General features: G+C 42.3%; 1 protein-coding gene across 2 annotated transcripts in view; it reads left to right on the top strand.

Annotated features, from left to right (window-relative positions):
- The window catches only part of trim62.1 (tripartite motif containing 62, tandem duplicate 1), a 53,404-nt gene extending 44,174 nt beyond the window's left edge, over window positions 1–9,230 (top strand). Inside the window, exons 3-5 of one of the 2 annotated variants that reach the window (XM_078248795.1) lie at window positions 463–824; window positions 1,828–1,943; window positions 6,289–9,230. In XM_078248795.1, the coding sequence (XP_078104921.1) occupies window positions 463–824; window positions 1,828–1,943; window positions 6,289–6,839 (1,029 nt within the window). In that variant the 3' untranslated portion in view covers window positions 6,840–9,230. The remainder of the gene's footprint in view (window positions 1–462; window positions 825–1,827; window positions 1,944–6,288) is intronic. The other variant, XM_078248796.1, reaches the window with a different exon arrangement.
- Window positions 9,231–15,087: the final 5,857 nt, after the last annotated feature.

The raw sequence follows: 15,087 nt of genomic DNA, 5'->3' as shown, positions 1-15,087 counted from the left end.
GTAATAGCTTGAGCTTCTCTGCCAGTCCACCTACACCTACGTCTTGTAATCGGCCATCTTCACAGGCAGGATGTCTTTTGGGACCCCATCCTGGTCATCTTTTTGGATTATTTCTGTAACAGTATACTCTTGTGTGTTTCTCCTCACTAAAACAGTATCAACGCTATATTTTCTCAGTAGAAGGTTGTACACACACTGTTCAGAGAGCCACTTAGAATCAATACATGTACAAGCTGAATCAATGAATGAATGTTAATGTAATATTAACACAATTTAGAGCACTTTACTAGTCCTTGAATTGCTGACCCTTGTCTAATTAAGAGTCAGTCAGGCTATTGTGACTGTAACACTCAATAAACCCAGCTAACTACAGTACAAAGTCTATTTCAGAGTTGTGTAATGACAGCTATAAATAGCCCAGCTGAGGGTATAGACACTCTTTTGCCTCTTTTTTTTTTTCAGTCCTCAGCCAAGAGTCTGCGCGCCACCATCGCCGACGCATTTGAGCGCCTTCACCGCTTCCTGCGCGAGCGCCAGAAGAGCATGCTGGAAGAGCTGGAGATGGACACTGCCCGCAAGCTGGCCGACATCGAGCACAAGATCCAGCGCTACAGCCAGCAGCTGCGCGACGTCAAGGAGGGCATCCAGATCCTGCAGGAGCGCCTTAACGAGACGGAACGACACGACTTCCTGGAGGGAGTAGCCGTCACATCTGAGAGGTGCTTCACCTGCTCTGAGTTTGCTAAAGCAGTCCCAGTGTCATCACTGCAGTCCGATAAGAAACAAAATGTGGTTGTAAACACATTATCTTCAAGAAGGATCAGGTTTTTATCAACTCTTGAAGTCTTGCATCAACATATTTGCCGTTATAGTTGTTATAATGATAATAGCTCACAACATGCCAAATGTGTGTTCTGCTGGTGCGAAACGTAAGGTTGCTTAAATTTTTGTAGAAAGTACAGATTTGAGCAACAGCATCAGATAATCCCTGAACAGATGGTGTATTAGTCCTGAAATAAACCAGCTGTTGTGTTTAATCTGGAAGAGGGGTACTTGAGGACGATTTAATTGAACAGTTTAATAGCTTAAAGCTGATTAATGAGGTTGAATATAGAGCTTGCAAGAGTGTTGGAATTAAACATTATGTATCTTTAAATTTACAATATTAACATTTAAGTATTTAATCTAAACTGGAGGTGGATGATATCATGTCTGAGAAGAGATTGTAAATATGATGGACAAGAAGGTATGATCAGTGTTCATTTTACTCAGCTAGAACCAAGGAAAACAAACATTTGGGATTTTATTTCACTGTCCTTAAGTCACACTTTGGCAAAGGAACACTCTAACATTCAAAAATTGTACCGTTGGAACGCACCATAAATGGTACTTAGAGAAACATTATAATATTAGTTTATTTTCATTCCTCGTTGTCTGACAATACACCACAAATAACCGGATGTTTCTCCACAAGGTCCCCTTTTCGACATACTGCACTGTTATTTTCAGGATTTCAGTGTGGTAAACAACTCACTCAATATCTCGTCTGAACTCTCGGACTACATGTAGGAGTGCACTGAGTGATTCATGTGGAGGTTCGTATTGAATCGTACTGTAATGGTATTAGAGCTGAACCCCTTCTCTCACTGATGCGTTCTTCTCTATTGTTCGAGATTTATGAAGCTGTTTAATTTCAATAATGGCACATTTCAAAGACACAAACCAGAATAATAGTATGTGAAACATCGACGACAACAAACAGTGTTATTTGGTGGAAAGCGGCAAATTGGATTTAGACCGTTATTGATCTGTTTTTTTTCTGTCTAGGATTAAAGGGAAGATACATGAGACCAATCTGACGTATGAAGACTTCCCAACATCCAAGTACATGGGGCCCTTACAGTACACAATATGGAAGTCTCTCTTCCAGGACATCTCACCAGGTATGTAAACATGACTGGAACATGAGATGGATGTAACGCAAACATGCTGCTCAGTAAATATAGAGCGTGTCATTTAGTGTAAAGCACTGCAGGTGATAAAGGAACGGTTTAACAAATATGCTTATCTGCTTTTAATGCCGAGAGTCAAATGAGAAGATCGATACCACTCATGTCTGTGTGTTAAATGTAGAGCTACAGCCAGCAGCGGTTAGCTTAGCTAAGCATAAAGGCTGGAAAAGGGGAAACGGCTAGTCTGTTCAAAGGTAAGAAAATCCACCTACCAGCATCTCTAAAGCTCACTAATTTAATTTAAACCTATCTATAGAGCGCATGGTCTTAAGTGCGTGGCGCAGGTGCATTTAGGGCCTGTCCAACTCCACTTTTGCTAGTTAAACAGTGTGTTATCTTGGTGCAAAGTAAGGTGCAGTGGGTTTAGGGGTTGTATTTACTCTCTTAACTAATCATAGGTGTGTTTTGTGCATAACATGAATACAACCAATCAGAGTGTCATCTCCCATTACCTTTAAAAGCCAGATTTGCCTGCACCTGGCGCATTGCTATATAAACAGCGGATTCGGGAAATTGGAGAAGTGAGCGGTGACGAAAATCCGGCGTATGACTATATCATAGAAAAAATAAAAAGTACATAAATAAATGTAAAAGTCCACATGGGATTTGTTTTTGATGCACTGGGTTTAACCATCATTGGTAGTTCCACCTACCAATGATATGAGGCCGACCAACGAGTTCTAGCCAACCAGAGGCAAAGTAGGGCAGGTCTTTGCCAAGAAATGTGAGTGCGGGGTGGTAACCGTGGTAACTCAGCAATGCAAAATGTTCTGTTAGTCAAATTCACTTTAATGAATGCATATTGAAACATGAACATTTCACCCACCCACATCTGTTATTAATCAAAATGTTAATTATCCGCGGATTAACCGCTATTACTATCTGAATAATGTGTCCTTCAAATAGCAGGAAAATACTGCGCCATTGACTTTAGAACAGTGACTGATTTAGTCTTAGTCTTTTGAATAACACACCATTTAGTCTTATTTTAGTCATCTGAAATCTTTTAGTCTTAGTCTAGTTTTAGTCGACTAAATATCATAAGAGTTTTAGTCTTAGTCTAGTCTTAAGTCTTTTAGTCTTAGTCTAGTTTTAGTAGACCAAATATTAGCAGATTTTAGTCGACTAAATCTACAGTGGACTTAGTTGACTAAATGTTTCTCCAGAATTTTTGGTTATTGGAAGTATCCATGAGTCTGTTATGGAATGATATTAAGGTTTGAATATGCAATACAGACACAGATTTAACGGTTCGTCCTAGACCTAGCTCTGACATTTCTGTTGTTCATGAGACATGTCATTGCCCTCAGACCGGGTGCACTGCGAAACGTTAGCGTGTTGCTAACGAGCAAAGTCAACTGAAATCAGCCAAAGCTGTGTAACTAAGACTGTGCAACTAAACACAACTAAGTATAATGTAAACAAAGTTCTGCAAACTCGTCCTCCTGTGTAACTGCTGCTGCGTTTGTTTAGCTGTTGCGCCTACATGTGCCGCGGCTTTTTAAAATGGCTCTGCTGCTTCCGCATAAATCAACCTACCCTCAAAGATTCACAGAAGAACTTGTCCCACAAAAAAGAGTGGTTCTGATTGGATCTCTTCTCCATTCGTCCCTCCCTAACATTTTCGTCTCATTTTTATTTGTTGACTAAAGTGTCTGTTACATTTCGTCACAGTCTTCGTCATCATATCTGACTTTTTATTTCGTTTTTATTTAGTTTTTGTCCGTGAAAAAGGTTCGTTGACGAATATTTTTCGTCATAGTCTTCGTCAACGAAATTAACACTGCTTTAGAACAGGTTTTTGTTGGTCAATGGCACCCAGTGGCTCTCTGATCTCTACGCACCAACAATGCACCACACCTCATTTTAAGACACGCCTATGTTTAAGTACATTTGCTTCTTACACATTGTGGGCGCTGAGTGTGAAATGACAATGTTGGTCTGAAACTAGCAATGACTGTTGTGCTTTGTGCCATGTGTAAGACAGAGCCCATAATCGCTCCTGTTTTTTGTTTTTTTTTGTGATATGACTCAGTTATGAGTCAGTGTATTCCTTGGCCGGGTGCCTATGTAAAACCACAAATTGTTGTTTCTTTAGCAAGCTTTAGAGATGCTGGTAGGAGGATTTTGTTACTTTTGGACAAAGCCATACTTTGCTGCTTTCCCATGTTTTCAGTCTTCATGCTAAGCAAAGATAACCATCGTCTAGCTGGATTTAGACTTATATTTAATATAACAGACAGATGGGAGAGTGGTATCAGTCTTTAAATCAACTCTCAGTAGGAGAGCAAATAAACCATATTTTCCTAAATGTGTAACTGTTCCTTTAAAAACAGGTTGATTATCTAATTTTCCTTCAGTAGCTGAATGTTTGACACAGAAACACAGAGTGCAGGAACTGATCCTGCCCTGAATTAGGATTGCTGGGATGCTTTGTGCTTTTTTCCCCGACGACCTGGAGGGCAGCGATGCCCCTTTGTGTTTGACAGTGCCAAGAGGAGCTCTACTCCCTCTGCCCTACAGCCATCACTCACTCACAGGAGATTATTTAAAATAATGTGCTGAGGAATTTTTTACTCCCTCAATCAAATCTCCCATTTTAGCCCGCTGCCTACCGAGGGGAGGCCAGGCAGTTGTTTGGCCTCCCTTGACTGGCTGCCAAATGGAACAATTGGTTACAATCCATCACCAGCGGTTTCCAGAGACGAAATAAAGACATTCCTCCCATCGTCCCTCATCCCTCGCTGTCGCTGATGGGTTAGCGGGAATAACTACTAGACGCTGTGCATTTTTTTCACCCTTCTCATGTTCAGCAAGAAAAATGGTTTTCTTCGTTGATGTGTGTACGCTTGCAGGTTTCTCTGTATGACACAAAGAGGCACTCAGGTTATGAAATTTTAATGACTTGATTGTAACAAACACTGGAGATGTCATTGACTGGAGAAGGCATTGTCCTGTCCGCTGGCTGGGCGCCAAACATTTCACCTCCATTTATCCCAGCTGATACAAATATAGAGGAACTGAGAGCAAAGAGAACATGCCGTTATTGTTCAGGCTGATATGGTTCCTTTATGAGCAGACATGGGTGCAAATTCTCCCTCCCTAAAACCACATAACTGCACAGTGAGAGAGCCTCCTACGGGCCTGGAGCCTGTGGAGCGAGCTGGAGCAGCTCCTCCCATTGCTGTCATTTCTGCTTCACTGTATTATTTGTACTCTTCCTGTGGTCTGATATTGCTCAGAGTGAGCTACCATATCAGACTCTGGAGGGGACTTTGAAGATTCTAGTTTATGCATGAAGGTAAAAACATATTATAAAAAAATCTGTTGCGTGTACTCGCAGCCACACTCGTTGCTCATTCTCCAGAAATAAGAGTTGAGTCGCAGTTGGGTGCGCCGTATAATACACAAGCCATCAGTCATCCTTTACTACAGGGCATGGCTTTAATCACCTCCTTTAACTCTGGCAGTACAGTACTGATGATGTCTCTACTGGGTTGTTGGTCTTAAAGTGTGAGTTCATCCAAATAACAAAAAACACATTAATTTCAGTGAAATGTTGGCAGTGAGATAATTTGGGTTTTATTTGTCCAGGTTTAGAGATGTCTTCTGTCTTTTGAAATGTTTGCCTCCACTACAAAACAATGGAAGTTAATAAAAATGACTATGGAATTCAGCAGCATCTATTTTCATTGACAATGTCTTTACTCTGGATAATACACAGGGGGGATATTTCCCTTATAGAAATTTCCAATGAAAACTGTCCACAGTAGGGCGATCAGTCCAGAGTAACTCGGACATCATTTTTATATATATATTAAAACCTAGGGGGAAAAAACCTTTTGAAGTGACCTTGTCAACACGTAACGTTTTCAGTGTATGTTTTCCAACCAGACAGGGATTTTAATCTGCTGCCTGTGATAAAATATTTTTCATTGATCGCATTTCAGAGATCAGTTCATAACCTTGACCTCACCTCTCCTGTAAAGTGCCTGAGCAGTGTGGGTGTATTTACTTACAGCCTGAGCATTAAACTGTTCACATAGCATCTGAAGAAAAATGAGGCGCTGAGAATGACACTGCAATCCTTGCTTTTCTGTTTGGCCAAGCTAAGTCATAACATATTGATGAATGTTTTTGTTTTTTTTACTTTCTCATACCGATGACTGGCCTGTGTGTATCTGCCGTTTTCTGTCAACAGTGTTACATCTAAAAGTGAGATAAATGCAGACTCTTTGTGCTAAAACGGTCTCTTCCCTTTTCTCGTCTTCCTCAGTGCCAGCAGCATTGACCCTTGACCCCATCACAGCACATCAAAGACTGATCCTCTCAGACGATTGTACCATAGTGGCCTACGGGAATCTCCATCCGCAGCCCCTGCAGGACTCCCCGCGCCGCTTTGACGTGGAGGTGTCTGTTCTGGGCGCAGAGGGCTTCTTGTCGGGCGTCCATTACTGGGAGGTGATGGTGTCGGAGAAGACCCAGTGGATGATTGGTGTGGCCCATGAGACAGTCAGCCGCAAGGGCAGCATCCAGATCCAGCCCAGCCGCGGCTTCTACTGCATCGTTATGCACGACGGCAACCAGTATAGCGCCTGCACCGAGCCGTGGACCCGCCTCAACGTAAAGAGCAAGCTGGAGAAGGTGGGGGTCTACCTGGACTACCACAAAGGCCTGCTCATCTTCTACAATGCTGACGACATGTCCTGGCTCTACACCTACCGGGAGAAATTCCCCACCAAGGTCTTCCCCTACTTCAGCCCAGGCCAGAGCCACGCCAACGGCAAGAACGTGCAGCCGCTGCGAATCAACACTGTACGCCTTTAAGAGCTGCATACATCTGTGGTTGTGATTGTCCTGACAGATAATTCACAGGATTTGTGTAGGTTTTAAAAAGATGTTCAAGAAATCAGTTTAAAAATTTTTAATAGGGTGTTTGAAATGTTATTTCTTTCAGTTCAGTTAAGACTTGTGCTTGTTGTTGCTCTTAAAACCTGAGCTGTTAATGTTGCGTGACTTGAAATGGCCATACGACAATGGCCCACACTAAATGGAGACAGTGGGACCCCTGGGCTCCTTTGGGGTCTGTGACAGTGATGTAAAAAAGTGATTAAAGTCCCAGGCCCACCTTGCACACACTCCCAGGGGGCAATGCTCTCCTTATCAAGCTCCAGATTTGTCAGACTTGTTGTCCCCTCTCTGTTAAAGCAAGAGGACACTGAATACTGGTCACTTGTCTTCTCTGTGCTGTACAGTTGGCTTAGCTTTGTGTGTGGAATGTGTTTGACAACACTCTGCTCCCTTTTTGGTTTTTGTTTGGCCAGCAATCCACCCTGAACTTGTCAAGTCTGTCAGCACTTTTTACTCCTCTCTGAGAAAAGGATCTTGGTTCCTTCTGCAGGTCCATTCAGTCAAGTATCATTGTAAGGAAAGCTCTTGTTCTATGTGCACCAGTGATTATCCGTCATCTAGAACAAACTAAAGGAATCAAAAAGTAGTAGATAGGCTGCCCGTCCGTATCAACTGCCAAGCCTACCCACGCATGATAGAGGTGTGTTTGGAGGTGGAGGTTGTCCAGAAATATGCTGCTACTGATGGAGTAAGGACTTGCATGTTTTAATATAGAGTATCGAGGGTTAAAAGAAATAAGTCTATCATCATGCTGGCTCATGTTTAAGTTTTTGCTCCAAAACAAGTATGCTAGCCATCAGCATTCACTATACCTGTGGGGTTGTTTTTTTTTTGTCCACTTCAGTTCAAGTTCTTTTCTGCTCTCAGTCATGATGTTTGATCATTTTGTCTTAAAATCAAAAGAACATTACATTTTATTATTGATATTATAATGCCGTCTGAGTAGATAGCCTCGTGAGGCGGAGATCTCCTATTTGTAAAAGCATAACTTCTCAGATGTGAGGTTAAAGATTAATTATTACTCATTTCTTTTTACAGAGACCAACTGCCTCTCTTATTTTAAATCATATAATTTATGTAAATGAAGTCAAGCTATGTTTTGGAAAATTATCAAGGAAAATGATGATGGAGGGACGGACTGGAGATAAATATGCTATTCCTGTGCTACTGGCATTCCCAAGGCTGTCACTGTGTTACATAATTAAAAAAAAAAAGACTGATACTTCCCCTCCATGTTTATTTCTTCGCCCCATGTGCCTCAAGTGCTCTTGTTCATCATTAGTTGGACACAAGTCCTGCAGAATCTGCTCTAAGAGGCTCTGGTCGCTCAGCCAAGTCCAGCATACTGAGGGATGCGTCTGTGGGTGGGTGGGCATGTGCATGGGTATGTCTGTGCCGCCTGGTTCAGCTATAATTTTAAATCCAGCTTTGGTTGTGCTTGATAAAGCCCATCTGGCCCTCCGAGCAGAACCATGCAGTGGCCAAAAGTGATTATTACAGAATACTTTGGAATTGGGTAGAAAATTGGTAAATCTACAGCAGCAAAAAAGAACAAGCAAAAATAAAATCACCTCACCTTTCCTTTGCCACTGTACATCTTAGTACTTGTGTGTGTTGTCTGTGTTGTACATTTAAAAGATAATTGGGGCAGTGCCCTTGTTTTTGTAGGATGTTATTCTGGTATGTGCAGTATGGTGCAAACTAGGGTCAAATGGTGAGCATCTCCAAACTATTCTCGGTATTTGTTTTAACTTGTGCAGATCTGCAGCAGCAATGGGCAGATCTACTAAGTTAAACAAAACCTGGGACAGGTCTTTTTTCCTGGGTGACTCTGTAAACCTGTTTTGTGAAACAGGATTTATGTCATTTGTGAAGATAATAATTACCAGAAGGTTTAGACGGTCAGGACAGTATTTGGTCATTTTACTTCTCTCTGATTGAGACTCTATTTATTGTCCTTGAGAAGTAATTCCTGACCAGCTGGTGCTTCAAAACAAATGCTTAAATTTGACCCAAGTTTGCTCTGTTGCGGACTTCAGTGGAGTCTGCTTCATTTAAGACTTTCTGTTTGAATTAATTGAATTAAGGAGATTGTTGTGAGGTGATGTTGGGTGACTGGTGATGACACTAACTGTTAAAATGATTTATGATGATAACTATGACACTTTTAATGATTATTATAATGATGTGTTTTTGATGATGGTCGCTGTGCACCCATCAGTGTGTGAACACACTCTAGTGTGCTTTAGCTGCAGCTGAGGTTTGTGGGAAATGTGTTAATGTTACAATAAATTACTGCTAAAATCAGCCAGTCTCTTTATCTTTGTCCTGGTTTGCATGTGGATCAACACAGAGTCTGTAGAGCATCAATAAGGATTTTCCCCAAAATTGAAAGTCTTTACACAACTCTGTGTGGAAATTACTGGGATCATGTTTTATGCAGGGAACACTTAAAGTGCTCATAGTATGCTCATTTTCAGGTTCATAATTGTATTTAGAGGTTATATCATAATAGGTTTACATGGTTTAATTTTCAAAAAATACCATGTATTTGTTGTACTACACATTGCTGCAGCTCCTCTTTTCACCCTGTGTGTTGAGCTCTCTGTTTTAGCTACAGAGTGAGCCATCGCACTTCTGTTCCATCTTTGTTGGGAGTCGCACATGCGCAGTAGCTAGGTAAGGACTACTAGCCAGTCAGAAGCAGAGTATGAGGGAGTGGCACGCCAGCAGCTAGGCGAGCATTATAACGTGTTACAAAATGACGCACGTTTGTCACAGAAGTAAAGGCTGGACTACAACAGAGCTGTTTGGAGCAGTTTATGAACAGTGTTTTCTGTTGGAGATGGTAAGTCCCTTTGGGGTGGACTTTGGGCTTTTTCACTTTGTAAACCTATAATGTGCACAAAAAAGATATATAACAATAAAAGAAAGGGGGGAAAAAGCATAATATGAGCACTTTAAAGCACTAAATGTCTAAGAGTCTGCCGTAGCAATGACTGAATAATCTAATAATATAATATAACAGCCTGAAAAGTTTGTAACCTCCATGGGGTCACAAGCTCTGAGGGTTCACGGGATGATTAAAAATTTAAGAGAGACTAAGAAATCAATCTGCTACATGAAATTTGTTATTTCTTTTCATATATATCTCACATATTTGCTATTTTGTTAAATACTGGATGGTTTTACTTCTTCAGGCATGTCAAACTAAGAATCTACAGCCTTGGTGGCAGCACTGTGAGGCTGTACTTAGGCACAGCGCATTAGCACGCTAACATTAGATAATTAGCACTAATCACTATAAAAGTACAGCTGAGGCTGATGAATGTCGACGACGAGGTTTACTCGTCGACGCAGTGGGCCCAGGGTTCAACTCCGACCTGCGGTCCTTTGCTGCATGTCATCCCCCCCCCCCTCTTCCCTTTCATGTCTTCAGCTGTCGACGAAGGACGAAAATGCCCAAAAAAAATAATCTTAAAAAAGAATATATACTCTCACTCCACACCACAGCGTGGTAGTCTGGCAATGCGTGACTAGTTTAACATTGACACTAATGTTATGTTATTTAGTCTTTAGTCAGAGAGTGAACATGATCTATCACTATTACTTTGAGAGAAAGAAAATCGACATAGTTGAAACTGAACCTCTCAAAATAAAACATATCTGGGAGGCAGACAAATTCTCTTTGAAATGCACCTGCTCCAGTTCAGTAAGAGTTTCAAGCCAGACATTTTAGTTGTGCCAAACTCTCAGCCCTGCTAAGCCATCCAGCTGTGAGGTGAGTGTATGTTCTCTTTTTATTACTGTTCCCTATTTTGGCATAGGCTGAGGCCCAGGCATGTGACATGATGAATAACAAGATGTCTGCATGGGTTCAGTGTTCCCTCACTGCGGGTGAGACGCCGCTTTCAATAGGTCCTCTTCATTTACCATCTGTGACGCATTTGAATGACTGGTTGTTAAACTGGTGTGAATAAATTATCATACAGTTTGAAATCATGATAGAAAGTTAAGATCTGAGTCATACACTACGTCAGAAACCCAGGAAACTTATCTTTTTTTTGTGATAATTTGTACCCTGCTGTTTTATTATTTCACTCTGAAGTTAAGTCTTGTTGCATCAGGATTACAGCTATTCCCCAACAAACTGTGCCGTTTGAAGCCGTTTATTCACAGCAGACCCTCAGGAGTTTCTTCATATCCTCAGCTTTGATTTGGTACTTTTCTCCTCTCACTCCTGTGATTGAGACATTTATATCAGAGGAAAAGGTGTCCAGTCCATCCTGTAATAGACATTTTTACCTGAGGGGAAAGTATCCATTAAAAAGTCACTGAGCTCTCCTTTGAGAGACCAGTATCTGATTCAAGTCTGATGTGGCCCACCTGAGGCTGAAGTTTTTTAATCTTTTAGCCTAAGTGATGTAAAAAAAAAAAAAACAGAAATGAAGGCTCACGTTTGCTATCATTTTCAGTTGAAGAACAAGAACTGCAGCTACAACGCTGGTGGCACAAACCACCAGATCAATTATCCCATTTTATTATATACGCTTTAGGAATATGTCAGGTTAACTATTGCTTGGGGTTAATGATTAAACAGCAACAATAAAAACAGCCATCTTCTGAAATAATTAGTCGATTCATTAATCAGTTAAGGGACAGAAAATGAATTACCAACTATTTTGGTAATTAATGTTACCAAAGCATCCAAAATACCAAACATTTACTGGTTCCAGCTTGTCAAATATGAGGAATTTCTGCTTTTTTCTCTTTTATATTATTAAAAATAAGATATATTTAGGTTTCAGACTGTTGGACGACAATATTTTGTCATCATTCTTAATAAGAAGCTATTTATTACTGTAGTTGCAGCCCAACACTCTAGTTTCCTGAAGGATGTCCAGTATATTCATGATGGTGGAGTTATCATATTGCACTTCTCTTGGACTTTTTATTTTTTATTTTATATCCATCCATCCATCCATCTTCATCCGCTTATCCGGGGTCGGGTCGCGGGGGTAGCAGCTCCAGCAGGGGACCCCAAACTTCCCTTTCCCGGGCCACATTAACCAGCTCCGACTGGGGGATCCCGAGGCGTTCCCAGGCCAGGTTAGAGATATAATCCCTCCACCTAGTCCTGGGTCTCCCCCGAGGCCTCCTCCCAGCTGGACGTGCCTGGAACACCTCCCTAGGGAGGCGCCCAGGGGGCATCCTTACCAGATGCCCGAACCACCTCAACTGGCTCCTTTCGACGCAAAGGAACAGCGGCTCTACTCCGAGCTCCTCACGGATAACTGAGCTTCTCACCCTATCTCTAAGGGAGACGCCAGCTACCCTCCTGAGGAAACCCATTTCGGCCCGCTTGTACCCTGGATCTTGTTCTTCGGTCATGACCCAGCCTTCATGACCATAGGTGAGGGTAGGAACAAAACTGACCGGTAGATTGAGAGCTTTGCCTTCTGGCTCAGCTCTCTTTTCGATCTAACGGTGTGATAAATTGAATGTAATACCGCACCTGCTGTGCCGATTCTCCGACCAATCTCCCGCTCCATTGTCCCCTCACTCGTGAACAAGACCCCAAGGTACTTGAACTCCTTCACTTGGGGTAAGGACTCATTCCCCTACCTGGAGAAGGCACTCCATCGGTTTCCTGCTGAGAACCATGGCCTCCGATTTAGAGGTGCTGATCCTCATCCCAGCCGCTTCACACTCGGCTGCGAACCCGATCCAGTGAGTGCTGAAGGTCACAGGCCGATGATGCCATCAGGACCACATCATCTGCAAAAAGCAGCGATGAGATCCCCAGCCCACCGAACTGCAACCCCTCTCCCACCTCGACTACGCCTCGATATCCTGTCCATAAATACTACAAACAGGATTGGTGACAAAGCGCAGCCCTGGCGGAGGCCAACTCTCACCTGAAACGAGTCCGACTTACTGCCGAGAACCCGGACACAGCTCTCGCTTTGGTCGTACAGAGATTGGATGGCCCTGAGAAGGGACCCCCTCACCCCGTACTCCCGCAGCACCTCCCACAGTATCTCCCGGGGCACCCGGTCATACGCCTTCTCCAGATCCACAAAACACATGTAGACTGGTTGGGCATACTCCCATGCTCCCTCCAGGATCCTTGCGAGAGTAAAGATCTGGTCCGTTGTTCCACGACCAGGATGGAATCCGCATTGTTCCTCTTCAACCTGAGATTCGACTATCGACCGAACCCTCCTTTCCAGCACCTTGGAGTAGACTTTACCGGGGAGGCTGAGAAGTGTGATACCCCTGTAATTGGCACACACCCTCTGGTCCCCCTTTTTAAAAAGGGGAACCACCACCCCGGTCTGCCACTCCTTAGGCACCGTCCCAGACTTCCACGCAATGTTGAAGAGGCGTGTCAACCAAGACAACCCCTCCACACCCAGAGCTTTAAGCATTTTTTATTTTATAGACATTCAAAAACATGTTCAAATGTTGGAATATACAGGAATACCTACAAATTTGAGTTACTTTTTTCTTAAGTACAATGATCCCCTTACCCCCACCAATACATTTCTGGAAGAAACTTGATACCGTAATTCGGCAGTATATTTGGAATAATAAACAACCTAGGCTAAAATACTTTACCCTGCAACGTACCACAAACACGAGAGGCCTGGCCCTCCCCAACCTTAAAGTGTACCACAGAGCTTTTCAGCTACGGGCCCTCAGAGTGTGGATGGACCCCTCATCTACAGTCCCATGGAGAGAAATAGAGCAACATCTCACTGGAAGTCTAAGACTGCAAGACCTTGCCTTTACAGGTGTGTTCCAAAAAAAGTGTATGCTAGCCTATGGCCCTATTATCACCAACCCATTGACCAACTTTAAACAGGTCGAGGAGCAACTACGCTACACCAATAAGTGGCATCTGAACACCCCAATTTGGCACAACATACACTTAATGTCTGGTAACAAACCTTTTGTTTATAACCAGTGGAGTGACAGAGGTATTTATACTCTAGACCAGCTATTCAATGAGAAAGGTATGTTAAGTTCTGAAAACCTGAGAGCTAGCTTTGAGGTCCCTAGGACATCCTTCTTCCTTTATCTTTGCTTAAGATCAGCCCTAAAATGTTATGGAGTACCATGGGGGAACAGTCTTCAGATGCAGCCAATCATTAAATGGCTTGTTGATTCTCCTGTGAGAGGATTAGTGTCCAGGATTTATGCTAAACTGATGCAAGTATCTGTAGGAGAACTCCCAATAGTAAAGAAATGGGAGCGAGAGCTGAGCCTGGAGGGGAACGTAATTCATTGGGAGACATTTTGGGACAATATTTTCCACTGTATCAAGAACCCAACTCACCAGCAGATCCACTTCAACATATGCCGTAGGACATACTGGACTCCTCAGAAGAGATACATCTCTAAAGTCATTCCTACTTCCTATTGCACATTCTGTCAACCTGAACAAACTGGAACTTTCTTGCACATGGTCTGGGAGTGTGAATAGGTACATGAGTTTTGGAATAAAACAACATCAATAATATCTGATGTGATAGGATGTCAAATTCCTACTGACCCAATTGTTTTGTTACTTAATGATGACTCTAAATTACACCTGCTTAGGAGACAGAAGAAAATTTGGCTTTGGATCAACTGCGACCAAGAAAATGATAGCTCAGCGCTGGCTCCCCCCATACTCGCTTTGTATAAAACAGTGGTTGGCGTATTTTCTGGACATAGTTATGCTTGAGCTCTCTACAGCAAGGATTAACAAAGCCAAATCATCGACTATAGAACTATGGAAAGGTGCAGCAGCACAGGTATCAGACCTAATGACCTCAGCATCACAAGAATTAGAGGAAAGCGACTAGGCAAGGTGTGATTCCTGATTCCTGTTTTGTTTTTTGTTATTTGTTTTCTTTCCTCGAGACCGCAGAGGGTGGGGGTGGGAGAGTGTTGTTGTTCTTGTTCAATTGTGTTTGTCTGTTCTGTATGTTTAAAAATATAAAAAAGTAATAAAAAATTGATCTTAAAAAAAAGGATTTGAGTTACTTTAGCATTCTGTTGTAACCTATTGTCTTTTTTGTTTTGTTTTGAGCCATAGATACATTCTAAAAAGTAATATTACCTATAAAAATATGTGCTGTACAACTTACAGTATGAGTCTCCAAAATCAACTGGC

Source organism: Sander vitreus, chromosome 4, assembly GCF_031162955.1.
Source record: "Sander vitreus isolate 19-12246 chromosome 4, sanVit1, whole genome shotgun sequence".
Lineage (NCBI taxonomy): Eukaryota > Metazoa > Chordata > Actinopteri > Perciformes > Percidae > Sander > Sander vitreus.
This window is presented reverse-complemented; position numbering and strand designations above follow the sequence as displayed.